The 25,167-nt window shown below is 43.4% G+C and overlaps 1 protein-coding gene across 2 annotated transcripts in view; it reads left to right on the top strand.

The window, feature by feature from the left end:
* gng12b (guanine nucleotide binding protein (G protein), gamma 12b) overlaps positions 1-24,956 on the top strand; it is a 30,743-nt gene extending 5,787 nt beyond the window's left edge. For both annotated transcript variants that reach the window (XM_056277432.1, XM_056277431.1), the window contains exons 2-3: positions 21,488-21,608; positions 21,756-24,956. In XM_056277432.1, coding sequence (XP_056133407.1) covers positions 21,510-21,608; positions 21,756-21,881 — 225 coding nt within the window. In that variant the 5' untranslated portion in view covers positions 21,488-21,509 and the 3' untranslated portion in view covers positions 21,882-24,956. The remainder of the gene's footprint in view (positions 1-21,487; positions 21,609-21,755) is intronic.
* The last annotated feature ends 211 nt before the right edge of the window (positions 24,957-25,167 follow it).

Below are 25,167 nucleotides of genomic sequence, written 5' to 3'. Positions count from 1 at the left end.
TAAGCATACTCAAGTCAGGCCTCTAAGGTGGTTCTCCCACATGTATTTTTGAAGTATCCATTAAACGAGTCTCCTAATGAACGCTGTCGCTGTATTTAATTACCCCCTCCTCCCTATGTCCCTCTCATATGGTTGCCACATGTATACCTCTTAGCTTAAGTTTTACTCAGACCTGTCGAAAATAGTCGAACTGTTGTAATAACGTGGATCTAACTAATAACTTGCTAAGGAACAGAGTCAGTTCAAACCACCGCTCAGGTGAACAGCACCCATGTTGTTTTACAAATGGGTCTATTACTTGAGAGCGGTACTAAGGTCTGGATAATGCTGACGCAAATAAGGCTTTGGATAAATATGTGTTACGCAACCCGGTGTTCCTACCAACCACGTGAATACTAATTTTGTAAAGCTACATATTGATGCGTATGTCTTAGTTATATAGAATTTAGTCGCCATGTGGCTGCGTTACTAAACACATTCATGAGAGCCGACATTACCCATCAACCCACACCAAGACTTTAGTGTACCTGTGGTAAATTCTACAGTAATCTGAACAAGGAAGCGGCGGGGGAGGGGGGGTTGCCTAGCAACTGAAGGACACTGCGAGCAATAAAAACATCTTTAGTCTGAGCACAAAATTAATCCATAGGTCATTACTGTGGGCTGTGTCTGATGTACAATAAGCATGACGAGGACGACAAAATTGCTTTTTGTTTTGAAAACAATATCGTGTTTCTCCTCACTTATAGTTCTGTTTACAGCAATACATCGCTCTGCTTTGTAAATGGTAATCGTGTGGATGAGCTGCAGTTTTCCTCCCAGTTACATACACACAATCCAAACTGCTGTTTGATGTAAATACAACCTAAAGAGCTCTGCTCTCTTCTTGATCGTTTTTTATTTTGCTGGAATTTTTTCTAATCGACACACCAAACTCTTAAAACCGATACAGCCAAATATGTTCTGAATCTGCACTTTAAAGATCTTTTAATATCCGTGAGCTTCAATAATGCTTTTTTTTTCTTAGTCATCCAGAAATTATAAAAGAAACCGCTTTACTTTAAGTTATCCTCAGACCGCTCCTATATATTCTGTGGAGTAAACTTTAGATCTCCAAGCAAATTATGAAATCCTAACAGATTCTGTTATCTCGGGTTTCTTTTTCCACCAGTGATAGTTAACATCACATCTTGAAAATACATAATTAAATCAGTGAGTGCTTGATACTTTATTTGCATGAAAAGTCCTGTGAATATTATCATTCATTTGAAAATAGGGCAAAAATCTGATATTTTGTGCTTTGATTTTAGTTCTCCACTTTATGGCTTAAGAACAAGGTCTTGGAATGAGTACAAAAGAGAGCCATTTTCAGAGAGAAAGGGGTGTCGTGAAAAGTGTAAAGTAGGATTTTGTACTGTTCGCTGTCTAGTTCATGACTTGATGTTTTGGAAATTAATTCTAGCACCATGCACCTTCTCAGGTCTGCATGATGTCTGATGCTGCCAGGCAATCCACATAAATCCACATCTGGCCCCTGCCCCTCTGCCACTGTTTTTTATTTAACATACCCATCAAGTTTGACCCTGCTTTGATTGAGAGTAAATCTCTCTTAAGAAAACCCTTGCCTTACCCGTGCACTCTTTCTCCCCATTCAGGGTTTCTTTTAAACCAAATATTGAAATGATAGAGGAGAACTTTATCTCTTACTGTTTGAATTGTAGTGTTGTGGACTTATCTAGACTTTCTTGTTTGCAAACAAAACATGGTCCTACAGAATGGCAATCCCATGATTTTGCCGGCTTTGAGGTACTCAGATGTTTATAGCATTGACAGTGAAAACCAAAAATACATTGTCAACCAATACAGTTACTTTGCCCACAGAAAGCCTCCCTATTTTGATTTGGTGTGGAAGGTATAGGCCTACAGCCACACAGTAAATGCTCAGACCAAAGGAACAGACCTCAAACTGGTCTCAGTTCAATGTGTGTCACCATGTGGTGAAGACGGCTTGTCGTCTGACTAACCAGCTGACTGGCAATGATGGCAAGCGAGGGCCAGGCTGTCTCCACCCAAAAAACAGCTTGTCCGCCAACATTAAATACCCTTCCAGGATGGTGAAGACCGCTTGACACTTCATGTGGTAACTTTGCTGTTGCTGTTCATCATTACTCACATTAGGCTGGTCCCTGCAGTCTGTACTTGCATGCAGCTATTTGTTCTGCACAGGATTTATCCTTGCAAAAGAAATGGCTCTCACTTCATCTAGAGCTCTGGCTCACATTGGGTTGTCTTACAATTTCCTGTCTATCATTCAATGTTTTTACCAGTTGTCATGGATGAGAACAAACAAGAATCAAAGTTTGTCGTTTCACTTGTGGCTGATGAATTTACTATGCGTCTAATAACCTTTACCTCCCCTCCCACATGCATACTGGCAATTTTAACATCAAGATCAAGATCTTAAAGAGAGCACACAGTCTGATTATTATTCACTTTCCCCCCTGCTTTATTTCATCCACTTATGCTGTTCAAATAGACAAGGCCGCTGGGTATATGCACTTTGAAATCTCTTCCCCTTAAGGCCAGTGTCGTTCTCCAGTATGCCCGTATCCCAGTATGCTAGCACCATTAGTAAGCCAAACCAAAACAGTAACTGAGAGAGGGAGTAATCGAGTTGCAGACATGACTTTGTCTTCTTCTATGTATTGTTAATCACACTCATTCTCCACAAGTTTTCACACTGTGTCAATACTGAAGAAAGTATGCGGTCAGATGCTGACCTCTGGTGATGGAAAATGAAACTGACAGTCAAGTCATGGACGTGATCCTGCAGGGCACAGAACGAACTTGTTTATTTACTGTGGCTGGTGCATTTGACCATTTCATTTTTTATCTTGGCAGATAGCCAACCTTTCCACTAAATTATTAGGTGCTTCCTTCTTGCATTAAAACTTTAATTGACACGTGCTGCATAATTTATCTGTTGTCCATATGTGCTGCCTGTGTATACCAGTTGTCTCAGACAGTTGTTCGCTAATTCTCAGTGAGATATTAAACATAGGCATTGCATCCATTTGGGGATGTTTGAACTCAGCTATAGGATTCCAGTTTATCAAATTGCACTGAGGACATATGTAGGAAAAACCAATGGAAATCCCCGTATGTGAACAGTTATAAAGTTATGTCACTGTACTTCTCCAGTCATGTGTTATAAGAAATGGTAGGTGAAGTAATTCTGACGTTGGATCACTTGTCTTTTGCAGGTTTTATTGTAGCAGTGGGAAAAAAGAAAGAAATGTGAATTATCAAAGATTTGAATTGTTTTACACCAAATGATTTTTTTTTTTTTTTGCAATTTTCTCACTGGCTGCCCAACCACAAGTGAATACCGTTAAGGGGAAATCGTGCAGGCAAAATGTGTTCAATGCAACCTCTGAGAAAGAGCCACCAATTACTTTCAATGCCTAATCACAGGGACATCACAGGGAAAACTTCTTTTTCTCAGGTTGTTTTCTGAGCAACCTTAGGAAAATGGCCTACAATGGAGTTTCGCTTGACAATGTCATCTATTTTCACGACTTGTCAGGATGGAAGCGCTTGTTTTCAATCAGCATGAAACAGGCAGCTGCGTGTATCCATGATCTCACCCTTTTGGTCACTACCCAAAGCTCATGACCATAGGTGAGGGTTGGAACGAAGTGACTGGTAAATTGAGAGCTTTGCCTTCCGGCTCAGCTTCCTCTTCACCACAACGGTCTGGTACAATGTCCGCATTACTGCTATAGCTGCACCAATCCACCTGTCAATCTCTCGCTCCATCCTATGAGCTCAGCACATAGATGGATGAGCCCGTAGATGGGCTCAGCCTTAGGGTGAGGAGCTTAGACATCCGGAGGGAGCTCGGAGTAGAGCTGCTGCTCCTTCGTGTCGAAAGGAGCCAGTTGAGGTGGTTCGGGCATCTGATTAGGATGCTTCCTGTGCGCCTTGCTTTGGGGGTTTTCCGGGCACGTCCAACTGGTAGGAGACCCTGGGGTAGACCCAGAACTCGCTGGAGGGACTACATGTCTAATCCGGCCTTGGGATCCCCCAGGGGGAGCTGGAGAGCATTGCTGGGGAGTGGGACATCTGGAGTGCCCTACTGAGCTTGCTGCCACCGTGACTCGACCCCGGAGAAGCAGCTGATGATGAAATGAGATGAGGTGAGATGAAACAGGCATACTCATTTCAATAATGAAAGCATGTGGCACAAGCCCGTAGTCCGTTGTTGTGGTGGAGGAATGACTCCCATATGCCACGCATTTCAGAAAAGGTGGAATTTTTCTTTGGAATATTCCGAGATTGCCCAACAGTTGTAAATAATTGCACAGCTGTAGGGAAACAAAATTTTGGAGTTACATTTTTGAGTTACAGTTTCACGTAAGAGTTTGTTGCCACTGAAAAATGTGGCTCTGTCAGCAGACTCCTGTGTTCTGTCATAGAAATGTTCCTCCACATGATGGCAGCATTAGGCAGTTATATAGCCTTTCATGTATGTAGAAAGACATTAAATAATATTGTGCAAGATCATTTCACAAAACTACTTAATATGATGCATTTTAAAACCTCCTTATTCTTTGTGTATATGCTCAGCAATGTAAATATACGTATGTCTCGAAACATTCACAAAAAGGTCACTTTTTTGAGTAAGACCCAGTTACTCAACAGTGGCATGCAATGCCTGCTATAATTTTTCGAGTTTTGTTTGTTTCCCAGATGTATTTATTATAGTTAAAGCCTGGTGACAGCCTGTATTGTTACCGGGATTTGCAAAACCAAAGCGGTCAAATACATAAAGAATAAAGCAAGCTAAGCTGCTTTTGACAGAAGTATTACAGTGTACCATGTGGCTAAGGCACAATAGCCCGTCATTGCAAAACATTTTTTCATGTTAGCATAAGGGTACGGTATTCAGATGGTAAACTGCCAAGTTTTGGATTTGAACCAACAGTGCAAAGTGGGAAAAAAAATATTCAGAACAAACTGATATCAAAGTATCGTGGCTATCGTATGTTTTCTTCCACAGCTCCTGCATGGTTAGATAGTGTAGATAAAATAATCTGTTAATTGTAGGTCTATAATATTAAACAGAGTAAATGTTTTTCAGATAAGCCTGCATAATACCCTGTCAAAGTCGTTTTAGGTCAGAAGGCAAATTACTTCCAAATTGTGGGTCTTGCAGAAACGACTGCATTAAGAGACCATGGGGAGTGTGAAATCACCTGGAATTAATTGCGGCGAGAATGGGGGAGGGGGGGGGGATGACACAGGAGAGATGCCAAGGCAGGTGTTTAACAAAGGCTCTTTTCTCCCAGTAGGCAGGTGTGATGCTAAACTCCCTATGGGCCTCACTCGCTTTCTGCACAGTCTGCAGAAATAGACACATGCTCTCTGTTAATGGATATAACACCAATGCCATTGTAGATCGTGGGTACCACAAGGAAAAGCTAATTCCCTATCTATATAGTAAACTATTTAACCGGCAATATATGTTGAGACGTAAGTGTCAGCCAGCCAAGAGTCTCTGAGAGCCTATTTCAACCAAAGCTGTTTGTGTTTACTGAAGTGTTCTCTGTTTAGGATGCATTGTATACATTTACTGTATTATTGTCCCACTCAAGGGAGTTGGACCACGGCCTCCTCAGACATGTGTTCTGTCTTGTTGCAAAGGCGTCTGCTCATATATGGGCATCTTCCTTCCTTCTGCTCCACTGGCTTGATTCCACTGCATCCGTTTCCTGAACAACCCCCTCACACTCCTATTCATGTCGGTTAGCTAAAGGCACAGGCATCGGAGTGGCTCAACCCTGGAGCAGGAAGTAATGTGGTTAATACTTATTTGATCGCCTGGTCTGATGTCTTGCAATGAAAACCATGAGCCAGCAATGTTTGAGCACTTTGCTTTGGTTTGTTTTCTTTATGTGTCAGTGTGTGGGTGTGGTGGTGGTGGGAGGGGGGGTGGTGCAGGTTATTAGTAGTAGAACCATATGTTGAGCTTGATGAAAATATTTTAGATTTCTGCACATGCAGATGGACTCTTCCCAGTATCACAAGCTTCCCTAGAACCAGTATCATAAACGCCCCTTTTTTAAACAGAGGAATGAGTTTATGATTCATAACTAGACTGGAATTGTATGGGAGGGCCAGCAGCAACCGCACACCCTGCCCCCCAAACATGCGAACGTGCATGCACACACACTTCAACATTTAACATAAATTAAGTTTCTCTGAGAATTTGATGGTGGCTGTGCATTAACAGTTACCTGTTTTCAGAGGTTTACCTTCTTAATGGTATTCACCTGCACTACCAGCTATGGGGAATTAGATTCCTGGAAGTGAGGGATCAGTGTATGTGTGATGGATGGCTTTCAAGTGCCCATGATGTATGCAGATCCTGTTTGCACTCGCCTGTCCCATCTGCTCAGTGGTGATGTAGACCTGTGTCAGCTTTAAAGTAGACCAAAGCAGCCCCTTTGGTTTTATGACCTGGGGAACAGAAGAAAGCACAACAGCTCTACTCAGCAGAACAAAAGAAACTGCAGGGGGCACTCATAAGAGCCCAGAGTCGTTTTGCCACTGGGTTTTATTTCATTTTTAATTCAACCAGAACTGAATTAATGAGAAACCATCATATAGGCCAGTACAACAATAGCATGCTTAACAAAGTACACCATGAGTGGTCTGCATATTTAATGCATTGTAAGATTAAATGGGGGAAAAGTAGAGCCCACCTTATACTGTGCCTTCTGCAAAATACTGGGGGTATGAATGAATCTTTACTGCAGTGTTATTATTAACCTGCAAAGGGCCCCCCTCTTGTTGCTACCTTGCCCCCATATCATTGACCCACTCAAAACAACTAGGTCACAGCAGATCTTGTTTCCTCGAATAAGATTTTCTCATAGTAGCATGCCAAGAGAAAGGACTGACGGTACCACTCTCTGTAAATGGAAGTATGCATACCATAAGCAAAGCATTGTTTAGTGTCACTCAGTGCTCACTTGCTGTTGCATGTGCCACTGCTTTCAAAGTCTTTTAGAGAAAATGACAGTGCACAGCTTTTTTTATGCATCGATGATAAAGAATGTCATTTCTTGTTGTGTCTGCATGGTCTTGACATTAAGGAGCGCGCACATTCGGCTTTATCTGTGCACGTGCCGCTTCAAGTGCCAGACGATCTTTTGCCACATGTCTGGAGGAAGAGAGTTTCAGCCACCCTCAGCGTCATTTTTGGTGTGGGAGTCGTCCAAGGAATGTCAACCTTCAGTTAAGAGACAAAAGTCTGGCGGCAAAGAGGACAGACCAAGGAGCAGTTGAGATGTAGTTTTGCCTGGGAAAGTCTGTCCGGCCTCTGGTTACATGCCTGGAATTCTTGCTATTAGCTGCTTTTCCGGTTGCCTTTTGATATTTTTGAAGTTAGTTTTTGAAAGTACTTTGATCCACCAGATGGAGGGGAAAGGAAATATTTACCAGTCCAGAAATAAGTTCGTTTTAATTGCGTTGCCTAGTGAGTGCAGTTGGTGGTCTGCAGTGCTGTAAAAATGTGCCTTTGATTGACGTTCATTAAAGGCAAAACAGGGTGGTATTCCGCTCGGCATTGCAGAGGCATTCCACAGGAGTTAGACTGTTCTCCAAACAAACCACTGCAACCGTCCCTTGCATACCTTCCCTGTGAGATCCTGGTGGATGTTGTAAATGAATAAAGCATTATAATATTCCAAGATGCACGTGAGTGGAAAAAGACTCAGACGTTATTTGCACTTATTCAGACTCAGTTTTGAATAGCACTATGGTTATGAGACGGTGAACACGTTATTAATTTCATTTTGGCAGGTCACTGGTTTAACGTTGCCTCACATTCTCGACATCTGCACAGTAGAGATCACAGGCTATGAAGCAAAATACTTTTTTTTTTTTGTCTTTCCGTCCAACTGTCATAGGTCCACACAAATGGTCTCTGTTAGGTAAGTGATTTACGATTATAATGACATTATGTAGTCCACATTTTACTGTTTAATGTCAGAGCCAGTGCTGCTGTGGCTGTTTGAGCAAAATTAACTGTTGTGTGTTGTCTCTTCCTGGTTGGTAAATATAACTGCAAGCCTGACAAGTATACATCTGTGATTGGAAGTCATGGGCTGTAGTGCTTAGTGTGTGTGGTGCAGGCCTGTGTGCCAGTGAGTGTGTGTTTAAAATTATACGGGCCATCATATAATCCCATTATTATTGTATATACTTAGACTTCTCTCCTCCTATTATTGCACCATGCAAAAGGTGCAGAATCAGATGGTTGTATTTGCTGTAGGTTGGTAAGTAAGATAAGTGTTGCTGCATTTGTTGTCTGCATTATTGAAAATTGTTAATAAGTGTGTCATGCACAAAGCAAATGAATAGTTTGGCTTCGGCTCCACACAGTGTCCAACAGTGTCACACACCCCCGATCAACGCCTCAGTTAAGTGAAACTATCTGTTTTCATTTTCTCCATTTTTGCAGCGCAGACACCATGATGCTCTTTGCATAACTGTCACAACTGATACTGAAAATCGACCTTTTTACATTTTGTATAGCCTGATAAACTTGAGAAACCCTTTCATTTTCAGTTTGCTAAAAGCATTTTATAGATTACAAGGAATAAAAATGTAGTAATTTGGCATCCATATATTCTAAGTTACCACAAAGCCTATTTTACAAACGGAGACCCGCATGCCCAGTCATGATTTTAGATACTAAGGGGTGTTATTTAGACATGTGGTCAATCTGCTATACAGGGATTTTCATTTAATGCTATTTTGGGTGGTGTGCAATTAAATGCAGTGAAACAGCATTGCAATAGCTTTGATTTAAGCAAATGAAAACAGATTGGTAATCCAAGCATGGCAAACAACTCGGTCTCTGTGATACTCACATAAAATAGGCTACTAACATTAGTATACTAAAATTCATTGAAATATTGGCAGCTTTGTAAGCGTCATTCTGACTGGTTGAGTTCAAGTGATCAGGAAACTTGACCTTTTGCCTGCATTTCTGCACGAGCGGGACCGGTGCTGTGCATTGTTGGCATGCTTTCTCGGTTAACGAGATCTGGTCCATTGTTTTGTTTCTCATCTCAACAGTGTATGCTGAGCATTAGCATTGCGCATAAGTGGCAAGGTACTCCAGCTCTGTGGTAGTGTTGAGGGCCGAAGTGCAGATTACTAATGCATCAAGACTGCAGGGTTACAACTAGGTGGCTTCTGTGCAGAGAGGTGTCATAGAAACCAGAGCTCTATCCACCGGGGGAGCCTCTAAAAAAAGGACTCTTTGGATACGGTATCCACCCCAAGCTGCTCGAAAGTCCACTGCCCTCCAACCCTGCCTCCCCCCAGACTTTTCATTATGCGCAACCCTGTGCTCACTCCGCTCATGGGTGTTCCAAAGTTCGCAGGAAGGGGAAGGGGGGTGGGAAAACCATTCCTGTTAGTGAGGTCAGATGGCTGGGCTTATTTTTCCCAGCCCTCCCTTGTCCTCTGTCTTTTGCATGTAGTGATAAGCAGTCAGGTGGCAGGGTAGTGAATAACTCTCCATATCATCCTGCATCCCATTTAGGATTTCAGTACCACACACACAAGATGATTAGATCATCCTCCTGCAAGCTTTGCCACAGCACCTCTTGAAATAAGGAGATAGTGCTCTTATTTTCTTTCTTTTTTTTAGATACTCTGTTTTGTGTCTATTCAGCTGGTGTTAGGGTGCTGCAAAGCAGGGGTTCCCAAACTTTTTCATACCATGACCCACCTGTGGAGATACTTTTTGGCCAGAACCCACCAACTATTTTGTGCAGCACAACAAGCAATGAATTCTTATTACCTGTCAAAAAGTGAGCTCATTAACAACCCTGGCTCTGTATTGTTCATCAGTGCAGTATTCGCCTTTTCAGTCATCAACCATGACCTGCTAATGATCCCAGTGAGCAGACGAGGCATGCCAACATTGAACAATATTTTAGTGACATTTTGGACAATTAAATTGTTGCATTGTTTTCAGTGACTCAAGAAGGATGAAAATAAACGTTTTTTTTTTCTTTTTCTTTAACAAATTGTGTTTATTGTGGACATCATGCAATCCACCCGGGCTCTTGCTGCAACCCACTTGTGAGTCATGACCCATAGCTTGAAAACCAGTGCTTTAAAGGATTTATCAGCTATCAAGAGGCTTTTCCATAACTGTTATGACACCAAAACAAATGAAAAATAGATAAAACTTAGCTTTACAATGTTGACATTACATATTTACTGCTTTGCAGCGCTGTATTTGAAGCTCTGCCTCACACGTTTAAGTGTTCAAGGAATTTGCTGATGAGATCAGGGCGAGGGTGTTGCTCACTTACCCGGCTGACTGTAAATGATCACAAACATTTTGCATTGGTATGTTTTACTGCATGTCTTATTTTATCAGTTGATTCATCTATTAATTGAGGAATTTACAAGTCCTGCACGGGGGATATCAAATAACAAAACTTTTTTTTCCCTTCCTTTATCACCCATGGTATCACTTGCATAGAGTCCTTGGACATGTTATTCAGGAATGTGGGTCTGGGAAAATGGGGGGAAAGGTGAGTGCAGTCGGCGTCGGTAACCTTGAAGAAATGGCATGAAAATATCATGTGACAAGAAGGCTACGGGTGTCGATAGTATACCTGTTGATGTTTAACCTTTAGCAACGGCGCGTGTTCATAAAGCATAGTGGCCTCCTGTTTTGAAACCATTCCAGCTCCCCCTGCTCATTGCGCTGTGCTGTTTGCATCCAGCATTGCAGTTTCTGAAAGTGGTGAATGAATCAGTAATGTTTGCGGTGTCGCTGTTTGCGGCTTTGTCAGATGGGCTCGGTGGACCAAATGATGTTAATGTAGGAAGCCAACATGCTTTATGCACATGCTCCATTTCATGTCATTCACAGTCTAATAATACATACAGAGTGGTCCCATTCATCCTTTTTGTAGCCTATTTCACGCCGCTATATTGTCTGACAGTCTGGAGCTGGAAAGGCCTAATTTTCTTGCACGGAGAATTCAGTGCTCAGCAACATAGACCAATTTTCATAATAAGATAGTTATACTGCTGGCTATTGTAATGAAAGGAAGGGCGGTGCGTGTGGTTGCAGGGTAAGAGCTGGATTATTGTAACAATGAGAGCTGTGAGTTGGTTGTTTGGTGCCATGTGAGAGAGGCAGGCTGAAGGTAGTGTGAGAATGAGGGGCTGTGGGTTTGCTGAATTCCTATCTATTGAGCAGAGCCATGGCCTCTGTCTAGACAAAGCTCAGTTGTCGGGGAGACCTAGGCCGATCCAGGACTGCCCCAGGCACCAGGAAGTATTTGTGGGTGAGGGCACTTTTTCACTCTGCTAACTTCTCCCTCCTTAGGGAATTTTAACAAATAAGTCAACTGCTGCAAGGTTGTTGTTTTTTTTTCAGTGGTGGGAGTTTTTCTCCCATGGCAGGGAGGAGACAGCTCGGTGCATTTTGCAGCTGTGATATCAGCAGAGTAAAGATCTCATTTCTTTTATGTTTTCCCCTCGACAGGAAGTATTAGTCCGGCCCGCCTCAGACACAAAGCGTTTACCAGAACATCCAAAGTCTCTGACCTGCTCAATTTACAAAGCATCGGCTAAGTTGGACACACATTTAATTGCATTTATGAGAAAAAAGAAAAGCCGAACCTGCATTATGCACTTAAACACTCCCTCTGTCTCATACATGCACAGATTCGTTCTTTTTTAGTCAGATTTTTGAATTTTTCCCTCCTGACACCAGAGCTCATAAGCAGTTGTGGTGAGCAAAATGATGAGAGAGAGGCAGACCTCCGCTAGTGGAGCCACTTGGTATGGCTTCGTTGCCTTAAACCGGACTGTGTGCAACAGATAAGGACAAAACAGGCGACATGACAGCTCACACCGGGGTAGATCAGACAGCAGACAGGGTTGACTGAGGGTTCATGAACTGTCAAGCTCAACTATAACCTGGGGGCTCTGTCTTGGAGCCGTGCACACTGTGTGCCTGAGTCAAAACAAGCTCTTTCTTTCAGAGGATCTACTCTGATGACGGCAAAACTTGTGATGTGTTTACACGAGCTTTCCCGTGTCTTGGATGGCGTTTTGCATTAAGGAATGAGACGCAAACAGACAGTCCTCGCCACCCTCAGGTCTCTGTACTTCTACACCCCCCACCTCCACCCCTTGCTGTATATTACTTTTGAAGCAAGTGCATTACACATTAGCTGGCAGGCTCAGAATAGAAGAGAATCTTAAATATCTGGCACAAGTGTTGAGCAAAGCAAAGAAACTCTTTGCAAAGTTTATGTCCTGCATGCGGCTGGTTTGCATGACAACTCCCGCTCCCTTTTGTCTGCACATAAGCTCTTGTGTATTAAAATAAGCAGCTGGCGGAGCATTTCATTGCATCTGGCCATCCAGATTTTTCTCCACACATGCTGCATTTTTTATCTTCATCCCTGCGCTCTTTTGCACTTTCATTTCTTCTTGACTGTCAAATCAAAGCAAGCTCTCAGAATGCCACAGTTTCTGGAAAACAATCAAAGGAAACTGGATGAGGGGAAAAGTTGTGCACACGCATAATGGTGTGTTGGGTAAAAGAGCGGCACCTGGTTCGGGGCTTTTTATCTGCTTGTCTTCAACGGACTTTTTAGAACATGAAAGGAGAACGGGCCACTCTTCAAAGAGTGGCCCGTTCCATGGATGTTGCTCACCGTACCTCTCTGCGGGGTGTATATAAAGAACCACACATGACATAATTTGTCAGGGAATCAAAGACATATTACTCAGACCTTTGAGCTTTCAGTTTCTTCCACTGTCTAGAGTATGTGACACACAAAGTCATAAAGGAACCTGGTTTTCTGTACACCATGCCCAGGTGGGGAACAGAGGACACGATGATGGAAGAAGAAGACAGCTGGAGTGAGAATCGGTCGCCCTATGCATGACCTCGCCATGCGTGAAGGTGTTGCTTGCACTTAAAGTGCTTAAAGGGAAAAGTACAGTGAAGTAAATGCCTCTGTTGAAGCCAAAGATAAACTCCCGCCTTCTCTGACTCAGTGGCTTGGAACCCTCCTGTGCTGTTTTAGTCGAACGCGTGAATTACAACACCCTTCATTTTTCTTTTCATGTCGGTTCACTTCACACAGCCGACCTCCGGTGCAGTCTGAAAAGCACACATGAGGCCTTTGAAAGTCTGTCACCATCACGGCTCTTAATCGATGGCGGGCCTGCACAAATGAGGATGTTGCAGCATTAGTCATACATTTTGTCTCCACTAAGAACGATCACCTCTGCAATATACCATGTTGTTGCATGTTTGTTTCTCTGTGGTAGGTTGGAGAGAGTATGTCTCTTTCCTCTGCACGCCTGACTGGCCTGTGCCTCTGGACAGTCTGGCTCCCCTGATAGCATCAGGCTGTCTGAGATTAGTGTGTATGAGGGTGCAGTTAAACTTGTAAAAGCTCGGGACTGCTGTTATGGTGCCTCTGCGCTACACAGCACTGAAATAGTAGTCTCGAGTGTGGCGCGGCACTGATAGCATGTCACCATTGTAACCATGCCTCTGAAATGTCCTTAAGCAAGGAGCTTTATTGTTAAGTTACCCTCAGTTTCCTGGCCAGGGAGTGGACCGTTAAGTTTTGATGTCAAGCAGTTTAACAGCACAGAGGAGATAATGGACTTTCCCATGGCCCAGCCGGTTGGGGGGACTGGCAAGCCGAGGAAAAAAATAATTTTAGCTATATTGTTCAGACAGATCTGTAGAAAACCTTGGTAATGCATGAACGTATAGCATCTTTGGCTACTAGTGTAGTTAGTAACCATGAGTATGTGCTGTACTATACTTAATGTTACTACTACTTTCGGCTGCTCCCGTTAGGGGTCGCCACAGCGGATCATCCGTTTCCATTTCTTCCTGTCTTCTGCGTCTTCCTCTGTCACACCAGCCACCTGCATGTCTTCCCTCACCACATCCATAAACCTCCTCTTTGGTCTTCCTCTTCTCCTCTTCCCTGGCAGCTCCATATTCAGCATCCTTCTCCCAATATACCCAGCATCTCTCCTCCACACATGTCCAAGCCATTTCAATCTTGCCTCTCTTGCTTTGTCTCCAAACCGTCCAACCTGAGCGGTCCCTCTAATATAATCGTTCCTAATCCTGTCCTTTTTCGTTACTCCCAGTGAAAATCTTAGCATCTTCAACTCTGCCACCTCCAGCTCCGCCTCCTGTCTTTTCGTCAGTGCCACTGTCTCCAAACCATATAACATAGCTGGTCTCACAACCATCTTGTAAACTTTCCCTTTAACTCTTGCTGATACCCTTCTGTCGCAAATCACTCCTGACACACTTCTCCACCCACTCCAACCTGCCTGCACTCTCTTTTTCACCTCTCTACTGCACTCCCCGTTACTTTGGACAGTTGACCCCAAGTATTTAAACTCAAATGCCTTTGTCACCTCCACTCCTTGCATCCTGACCATTCCACTGTCCTCTCTCTCATTCACGCATAGGTATTCCGTCGTGCTCCTACTGACTTTCATTCCTCTTCTCTCCAGTGCATACCTCCACCTCTCCAGGCTCTCCTCAACCTGCACCCTACTCTCGCTACAGATCACAATGTCATCCGCGAATATCATCGTCCATGGAGACTCCTGCCTGATCTTGTCCGTCAACCTGTCCATCACCATTGCAAACAAGAAAGGGCTCAGAGCCGATCCTTGATGGAATCCCACCTCCACCTTGAACCCATCTGTCATTCCAACCGCACACCTCACCATTGTCACACTTCCCTCATACGTATCCTGCACCACTCCTACATACTTCTCTGCAACTCCTGACTTCCTCATACAATACCACACCTCCTCTCTCGGCACTCTGTCATAAGCTTTCTCTAAATCTACAAAGACACAATGCAACTCTTTCTGGCCTTTTCTATACTTCTCAATCAACATTCTTAAAGCAAACATCGCATCTGTGGTGTTCTTTCTTGGCATGAAACCATACTGCTGCTCGCTGATCGTCACCTCTCCTCTTAACCTAGCTTCTATTACTCTTTCCCAAATCTTCATGCTGTGGCTGATCAACTTTATACCTCTGTAGTTGCTACAGTTCTGCACATCGCCCTTGTTCTTGAAAATCGGTACCAGTATGCTTCTTCTCCACTCCTCAGGCATCCTCTCACTTTCCAGGATTGTGTTAAACAATCTAGTTAAAAACTCCACTGCCATCTCTCCTAAACATCTCCATGCCTCCACAGGTATGTTATCAGGACCAACTGCCTTTCCACTCTTCATCCTCTTCATAGCTGCCCTCACTTCCTCCTTGCTAATCCGCTGAACTTCCTGATTCACTATCCCTACATCATCCAACCTTCTCTCTCTCTCATTTTCTTCATTCATCAGCCCCTCAAAGTATTCCTTCCACCTTCTTAGCACACTCTCCTCGCTTGTCAGCACATTTCCATCTCTATCTTTGATCGCCCTAACTTGCTGCACATCCTTTGCAGCTTGGTCCCTCTGTCTAGCCAATCGGTACAAGTCCTTTTCTCCTTCCTTAGTGTCTAATCTGTCATACAACTCACCTTACGCCTTTTCCTTTGCCTTTGCCACCTCTCTCTTTGCTTTACGCTGCATCTCCTTGTACTCCTGTCTACTTTCTTCATCTCTCTTACTATCCCACTTCTTCTTTGCCAACCTTTTCCTCTGTATAATTTGCTGTACTTCCTCATTCCACCACCAAGTCTCCTTGTCTTCCTTCCTCTGTCCTGATGACACACCAAGTACCTTCCTAGCTGTCTCCCTCACTATTTCTGCAGTGGTTGTCCAGCCATCTGGCAACTCTTCACTACCATCTAGTGCCTGTCTTAACTCCTGCCTGAACTCCACACAACAGTCTTCCTTCTTCAACTTCCACCATTTGATCTTCGGCTGTGTCTTCACTCGCTTCCTCTTCTTGCTCTCCAAAGTCATCCTACAGACCACCATCCGATGCTGCCTAACTACGTTCTCTCCTGTCACCACCTTGCAGTCTCCAATCCCTTTTAGATGGCGCCTTCTACATAAGATATAGTCCACCTGTGTGCACTTTCCTCCACTCTTGTACGTCACCCTGTGTTCCTCCCTCTTCTTGAAATATGTATTCACCACAGCCATTTCCATCCTTTTCGCAAAATCGACCACCATCTGTCCTTCCACATTTCTCTTCTTGACTCCATACCTTCCCATCACCTCCTCATCACCTCTGTTCCCTTCACCAACATGTCCATTTAAGTCGGCTCCAATCACCACTCTCTCCTCCTTGGGTACCCTCTCCACCATGTCGTCCAACTCACTCCAGAATTCTTCTTTTTCATCCATCTCACACCCAACTTGCGGGGCATATGCGCTGATAACATTCAGCAATAAACCTTCAATTTCCATCTTCATACTCATCACTCTGTCTGACACTCTCTTCACCTCCAGCACGCTCTTGACATACGCTTCCTTCAGAATTACCCCTACCCCATTACTCCTCCCATTCACACCATGGTAGAAGAGTTTGAACCCACCTCCGATACTCCTGGCCTTACTCCCCTTCCACCTGGTCTCTTGCACACACAGTATGCCTACCTTTCTTCTTTCCATCATGTCAGCCAGCTCTCTGCCTTTACCCGTCATAGTGCCAACATTCAAAGTTCCAACTCTCACCTCCACATGCCTACCCTTCCTCCTCTCTAGCTGCCTCTGGACATGCTTTCCCCCTCTCCTTCTCCTTCGCCCAACAGTAGCATAGTTTCCACCGACACCCTGCTGGTTAACAGTACCGGTGGCGGTCGTTGGTAACCCGGGCCTCGACCGATCCGGTATGTAAGTCTTATTTATGATCCGCATATTTGATTTGGCAAAGATTTTACGCCGGATGCCCTTCCTGACGCAACCCTCCCCATTTGTCCGGGCTTGGGACTGGCACTAAGGATGCACTGGCTTGTGCATCCTCAGTGGCTGGGTTACTATACTTAATGTTACTAATTTAACAATTTATGTTCCTCCATAGCTGATAGTTATGCTGAGAGGAGTAATATGCCACCACCTGGTTGTTTTTGTGATTATTAATCATGTTATCGTACCTGTGTTCACACCACATCCTGCAGCCACATGAAAGAAATGGCTCACTGGCATGTGTATGAAAGTTAATATATTTCATATCCATGGTTTTTGTTGTGTATTATATCATTTCAAGTGCTAGGCATCAGTATGTACCTCAAAAGTTCAGGAAAAAACTGGCTTTTTGTTTGTCAGTTTTGCTGTATTTATGATTTCTTCTAACTCTTGAGCATACTCACTGAGTTTTTGATGTGAGAAGAGAATGTTATGTTTGTAATTATCCTATAAATATTGAGATAATAGAGAATATGGATAATTATTCTCAGCAATATTTGGCTATATGTCGACAGTATTCTGTATACATGAGATGAATCTACATACTTTAAACACCTGGAAGTTATATGTTTAATTTAGAGGCAGCCCCTCCTGTTATTGATTTTTTTTTTTCTGAAGTGAGAATCTCAGATTCTCTTATGATACCACAAAACTGGCAGGGTTACTCTGAAGGTGTTCTAGCGAAGACCTCACCTGCCAGGGAACAAGGGCCTATTTGAAAAGCAGTACTGTGCAGACAAGCTCCTTAAAAGGAGACATGCAGCTAAGCCTGTGTGTACCCAAACCAGAATGAAGTCCTGATGCTGCCACAGGTGTGTTTATTTTTTGTTTTTTTGGTTTTTTTTTTTGGAATTTCCCCCTCTTTTCTCCCCAATTGTATCCAGCTAATTACCCTTCTCTTCCGAACCAGTCTCTGCTCCACCCCCTCTGCTGATCCGGGGAGGACTGCAGACTACCACATGCCTCCTCCGATACATGTGGAGCTGCCAGCAGCTTCTTTCACCTGACAGGGAGGAGTTTCGCCAGGGGGACGTAGCGCATGAGCCAGCCCCCCCCCCCGAACAGGTGCCCTGACCGGCCAGAGGAGGCGCTAGTGCAGCGACCAGGACACATACCCACATCCAGTTTCCCACCCGTAGATACGGCCAATTGTGTCTGTAGGGACGCTCGACCAAGCTGGAGGTAACACGGGGATTTGAACCGGCGATCCCTGTGTTGGTAGGCAACGGAATAGACCGCTATGCTACCCGGACGCCCTCAAAGGTGTATTTACTAACCAACACAACCTCTGCCAGTTTGACCACAGGGCACAATGTGCCATCTGGTATGCATGTCTGACCTGAGGGGAGGAATCTCCACTGGTCCCGTTTGCTTTCATACCTCCCTGAATTTCACCACCGATGCAACATGCCACAGAGGCCAAATCAATGTTTTGTCTCCAAATCTAGCGCACAACTATTCAACTGTGAGAGAATTTACAAACTAGAATGTTATGGACTGTTAAAGGAAAGTGGTCATGACATTTTCAACATTATCTCTCTACATGTGCTGTAGGGATAACACTCCATTACCAGCCGTAATACTGAGCAGTCTTCCCTGTGTCTCTAAAATGCCACCGAAATTGAGTAAGTAACATTGCATACAGATGTATAATGTAGTGTTGTTATTTGGTTTTTCTTATACAATGCAGACGATCTGCAAGCCAGGAAGTACGTTTTCACATTCATGGATTGTCAGCCAGGGACATCACCGGGCGGACACAATCTCGGCAGCATTTCAGAGACGCACAGAAACAGAAGTCTGCTCAGTATCTATGGCTGCTAAAGGGGTGATATCCCCACAACGTATATGGAGATATTGCTGTTGGAAATCGTGATTGTTTCCCTCTAGTTATTTTCCTTTTCCATCAAGCTCCTTTTATGTGTGGTTGGAAAATATAAATCCAGGGGAAAATCTTGACATTATTATGTTTATTCATTTGCATTATTTTACAGAAATTCACAGCATGCTGTTCTCGCCAATAAAAATGCACCATTTGAATGATGACCTTGGATCGTAGAATTAGGAAATGCTCTGCTTATCTCTTTCCCGCCTTTTATGATGGCTGCCAGACTTTGACTAAACTTGTGTCTTATCTTGCGGCCTTCATTGTGTCCAGTCACGCCGGTGCACACTGAATGACAGGTCTGCACACACAAATATTGGTTTATGCTGACATTGCGATGAGATCCTCAAAATTAGATATGGAAGTGGTCATTTTTATAGTGAGAGATTTTTATGTACTCTGGACGGAGCTGAGCCAAAATGCACGCTGAAGTGACGTAATGTGATGGTGAAGAGAATAAAGTCACACAGACACTGATTTCAATCAATACTGCTGCAGAGGACACAGAGAAATCATTGAGACAAGTGAGGACATAAAAAAGATGTGGTCTTACATTAACATGGGCAGCACAGTGGCGCAGTGGTTAGTGCTGTTGCTTCACAGCAAGAAGGTCCTGGGTTCGAACCCCAGGGTCATCCTCTGTGTGGAGTTTGCATGTTCTCCCCGTGTTTGCGGTGGGCTTTCTCTGCGAGCTCCGGTTTCCCCCACCATCAAAAAGACACGCATGTTAGGGTTAATATTATGCCCTTGACCGCGGCATGGCGAGACAAACTGGCGTTGGTCCCCGGGTGCTGCACGGTGGCTGCCCACTGCTCCTGGCTACACAGCAAGTATGGGTTAAATGCAGAGCCTGATTTCCCCACGGGGATCAGTAAAGTATCTAAAAAAAAAAAATCTTTTGAAACGGCAAAGGAGTGTGGAGAATGGCTAATAACAAAAATGCAGTGACTTCTTTAACCAAGGTTTCTTAATTAGTATGCACCGGTGTCAATCTGGGGTCACTAGTAGAAGCGGTGACGAAACAATGGCTCAATAAACCATAAAACACTGAGCAGGGAGGTCGGCAGATAGTGGCCTGGTTGGGAATGTTGCTTCTTCAGAAGCTCATTATGCCTCAAGTGCCTCCTTACAAACCTATAGAACTGTGGCTGCTCTCGTCACGCAGCGTCCCTGCACACTGTGGATCAGCGACCGGCCCTGCTGACCCAGCAGCTGGATTATTGTCTTTTATTCCTGATTTTTATTCCTATTTCTACCTAACAATTTTGCCCATGCTTCAACAACATCAGATCCCAGAAGCCACACCATCTTAATGCAATACTATAGTTACAACAGCTTAGCTGTGATTCTGTGATGGTTCTGTGCAGATGCCGCTCAACCTCTGTGCTCTGCATCTATTTTTAAAGCCGCCACACCATATTTAATAATTTATACTTCAGAGGGGAACAGCGATACTGCTTCCTGTGGAGGAAGCGGAAAGGAGTGGGTGGGGGGGATTACAGAGATGCATGGTCTTGTCTCCCCTCTGTATACTTGGCTCTGTAGCTGTCCATGTTTTCACCCCCCCTCCCTTTCCGTTCCAGCGAGGCCCCCCCCTCCATAGCAGCCCTGGCCAAAACTATTGGCTAACATTGACCTCAGCACATGTGCAAGGTCTGTGTTCCCAGTGCCATACTGCATTTAAAGCCACTTCGCCATGTGTTTGGCTCTCGCACGGCACCACTAGTCGCCAAAAAAGCCAAATAGCATGCAATGAAAACTTGTTGGTGTTGAATAGTTGTTACACAGATGTAAGGAAATTGTGTACCCGATTTTCCCCGGTCTGGCTCAAAGCCTGTGAACTCAGATCTGTTTTCCCTCTCACCCTTGAGCTTCTGGTACTTGGTGAAAGGGAAATCTGCAGCCTGTCAGCTCCCCTAAAAGAGCAGTTAAAACAGTAGGGGAACTACCCAGCTAATAGTACTCTTCTAATCCTTGAAGCACCAATTGTGAAACAGGACTCTGTTATGTGATTGGGTCACAGTTTTGCGTAGGTCGAGTCAATTCCCGATTAAATCATCTTGTCATTGTAAGGAAGTTGCGCAGCTATAGACAATGTTGTGGTAACATCTGGTGAGGTCTTTTTTTTTGCCACTTACTGGATTTCTTACACTTCTGTATTGTGCAAACTTAACTGTGCAGTAAAACTCAGCCCTCCTTAGTGTAAAGTCTAAGTTTCAGCTCTTTTAATGGTTTCATGGTTTTACCATTATTACACGTGAAACTTCTGATTTTATTCTTTTGTCTTTATGATGAAGGCACACTTGAAATTAAAAAGCATCATCAACTTTCAAACGTCTCATCCAATTACATTCTAAGATGCTTTTGCTGACTGTTTGTGCTAACGCTGAAATGCCCTTACAATTAAATTTGCGTTATTTCTAATGACAGCGCACACTCAGACACTCACTTTCATCTCATATAAAGATTTTGTTCTAAGGAAGTTTGTATATAGATTGTTTTGTTTTTTACGTTTTCAGAAATCGGCTGCGTTACCTTTCTTCCTTGCCTGCAAAAACGCCCAAGTGAACCACACCTCAAGTAAACTTACCACTTACCTAAATCATGTTTGTTTTTGTACAGATTTGAAGACGGGTGTCTGGAGATGTCAATGTCATCAAAAATGCAAAGCTCCAACAGCATAGCTCAGGCCAGGAGGACAGTACATCAGCTGAGGTTAGAGGCCAGCATCGAGAGGATAAAGGTACAGTCCGCTCATTTAAAAAAAAAATTCTCAGTCATTCACACCACATTAAGAAGCATACTTCTGCCAAACAGTGTGTGTGTGTGTGTGTGTGTGTGTGTGTGTGTGTGTGTGTGTATATTAATCCCTGGTTTAACTCTTCTGCAGGTGTCCAAGGCATCATCAGACTTAATGCGCTACTGTGGCGAGCACTCCAAGTACGACCCACTACTTATGGGCATCCCCGCCTCTGAAAATCCTTTCAAGGACAAGAAGCCATGCACCATACTGTAGTACAACTACTAGTCCCCTTTGTGTTCCTTTTTTTCATGGGAAAAACAAAGGATTATACTTGCCTTCATGCCAATTCCAACTGTACTTTTTCCTCATGCTTGCTGTAGTTTCTCAAGCATTACAGTTCAGTAAGGGGCGAGTTCTGCTCTACCTTTCAGTCAGATACCAGTTAGACCAAAGAGCACCAAGAGACAACAGGCAGATGTCAGCAGCTGTGGCCTAGAAACAAGGCTTGATTTCAGAGACGAATAAGGGTTAGCGCTGAGGCTCATCGGCGATGGAGTTTCTCTTTGCTGTTATCCGACCTAATCTAAAAGACCCGAGTCCTCTCTGCTAAAAAGACCTGAATCTGAACTGGGCAGGTGCTGATTCATTACAGCAGGCATAAACAAGCCCACTAAATCACTGGTCCATTCATCGCTCATCTTTCAGCTTTCACTGCTCGCTTGCATCAGTCCCGCCCTAAATTGGCTTTCGAAAACAATCTATTTTGTATGCTGCTGATAATGAGCGCCCCTCGGTGTAAATGGCTCTGCAGATAAGAATCACTTATCGGGCAAGCTAACTATGCTGCCCATCTTTGGAAGAGAAAATCAGAGGGCAAAGGTTTATTGCCAGTGATGCAAAACCCCGACTCTTTGTATTCATGTTTGGTCAAGCCTAAAGGTCAAAATTAAAATTGAATGAACAGACAACACACTTTTCTGCCTGAAAATTAATAGGGACAATTTTTTTTTACATCTCCATCTAATTTTTTTGTTAGATTAAAAAGTCACCAGTGAGGTTACATGAAGGTTGGCTTTAAATTTGCCTTCATGGCAGAAAAAAAAAAGAGCATTGGCTTTGCATCTTCGTGAACCTTCGTTGCATTTAGAAAAAGTGAAATAATTTTTTTTTCCTTTTCAAGGCAGAAAATTGGTGCACTGTTAATTGGCATTACAAACATCTCAGTGTGTATTTATCTGACCTCTTGAGAAACTAAATATTTAGTAAATTTTTGTTGATTTGATCCTCACTGCTATCATGTCAAGAATTTCGATGGCGTGTTAAATGTTCATCCACAGTTCAAGATTTTGTGGCAAGCTGATGCCAAAAGAAATTCATCTGGATTTTTCACAGCAGCAGCCAGATGACATTGCTTACATTCATCTTCATTACATCATAGAATTGTGTCACGACATTTATTCATCCATCCATCCATTATCCAAACCACTTATCCTGCTCTCAGGGTTGCGGGGGTGCTGGAGCCTATCCCAGCAGTAATTGGGCGGCAGGCGGGGAGACACCCTGGCCAGGCCGCAGAAAATCAAATGTGGGACGTGTTGAAGTTTGCTGGAAGTCTGTCTGGCACCTCTAAACGGTGGTGTTGTAAAACTGTCACGTGAGTAGACTCTCCTCAGTGAGAGGAAAGTCTTATCAAAGAAGAAAAGCTTCTTCTTTTTTTTATTAAGTCATCCACTTGCTTAAGAAATGACTGCTTTTGAATACAATCAATCTCTTAGCATTTGATGCATTTAGTGGAGAAAGTGGCAATACAAAATATATTCGGAGAGTATGGTACAGTTCGATGTCACCCTTTAATGAAGTAGATCCTGTATAGACATAAAAGAGCATTCATAAACAGACCATCTTTATGTGAAAAGAGAGAGCAAGACCAATCTGTGCCACATCATCACACACCCCACCATACAAGGAGGCTCTGATTTACTGGTCATAAGATGTTGCCAGTGCTTTTTAAGTGTTTAACTCTGAATAGCTTAGGGCACCGCTAGATGTGTGATCTTACTGACACTTTGCAGCAGTCTGTAAAAGTGTAATGACTGTTAAGACCGTCTGAGTTTTAAACATCCCGTTTACAGTCGCTCTGCTAGATATTAAACACTCACCATAGCAGTCAGTTGCATTTTCTTTCTATGCTATCTATCTAGCACACATATATATATATACACAGGTATATATATATATATATATATATATATATATATATATATATATATATCCATCCATTCATTATCCAAACCGCTATCCTGCTCTCAGGGTCGCGGGGATGCTGGAGCCTATCCCAGCAGTGTGTGTGTGTGTGTGTGTGTGTGTGTGTGTGTGTGTGTGTGTGTGTGTGTGTGTGTGTATCTATCAATACAGGTGCAGAAATTTTTTTTTTAATACATAGCAGTACAAGCCTGTTTTGTGCGTCGTGCACTCATCAGCTGGTAATGTGCATTAGCAGCTGATGAGTTATTATATATATATAAAATGTGTGGGGGGGTTGTATGTGTTTGTATATGTATTGGCAGTTGTGGGTAGATGATAATGGCCAACAAGGGGCAACTGACTGTGTATGTTAACCAGCCAAGGGCCTTAATGAAGTATTCCTGCTTCACTGTCTTTCATTGGTTACCTTCCTCAAGTGCTGTTAGCTGTGAAAAGTAAATTGACCGCCAACGTTAAGTATGATTTGATATTTCTTAACAACTTAGGCCAGTTCATTTTCCCCCACTGACGTATCCCTTCTACGTTCTATGTTGCCTAATTCAGAGGCAGTAAGGACACATTCCTGTATCGGTCACAATAGTTGTCTCCATTACTTAAAAGCATGCGTGAAATTCTTTGTTTGACACAACATGTTTGTCTGCATTCATTTAAACATCAGCAAAGTTTGGTTTTTTTTACATTGCATCACCCCGTTGAAATAAGATATTTTTTGAGGGGGGGGCAGGTATATTTATTGAATTATTGCCTGGAATTATGAATAATTTTCTTTTTAACTAGAAAACCTTGTATGATGTGTCTTGTACTTCAGATATCAACTAAATGGTTTGTGTTTAAAACTATGCGGCAGATAGCAAGTTATGTCATTTTTTTGCCTTTACCTGTGTTTTGTAGACAAATAAATGTATCAAAAAAAGAAACGACAAGCAAATTATTTTTGAGTAATTGATCTGAAATCCTCAATCATCTGGTTGTCCTCTGTGTGGAGTTTGCATTTTCTCCCCATGTCTGCGTGGGTTTCCTCCGGGGGCTCCGGTTTCCTCCCACAATCCATGTAGACATGTAGGTCAGGTGAATTGGCCGTACTAAATTGTCCCTAGGTGTGTGTGTGTGTGTGTGTGTGTGTGTGTGTGTGTGTGTGTGTGTGTGTGTGTGTGTGGGCCCTGTGATGGACTGGCGGCCTGTCCAGGGTGTCTTCCCGCCCACCACCCAATGACTGCTGGGATAGGCTCCAGCAACCCTGAGAGCAGGATAAGCGGTTTGGATAATGAGTTGATGGATGATCCGAAATATATAT

The sequence above is a fragment of the Lampris incognitus genome, chromosome 3 (assembly GCF_029633865.1).
Source record: "Lampris incognitus isolate fLamInc1 chromosome 3, fLamInc1.hap2, whole genome shotgun sequence".
Classification (NCBI taxonomy): domain Eukaryota; kingdom Metazoa; phylum Chordata; class Actinopteri; order Lampriformes; family Lampridae; genus Lampris; species Lampris incognitus.
This window is presented reverse-complemented; position numbering and strand designations above follow the sequence as displayed.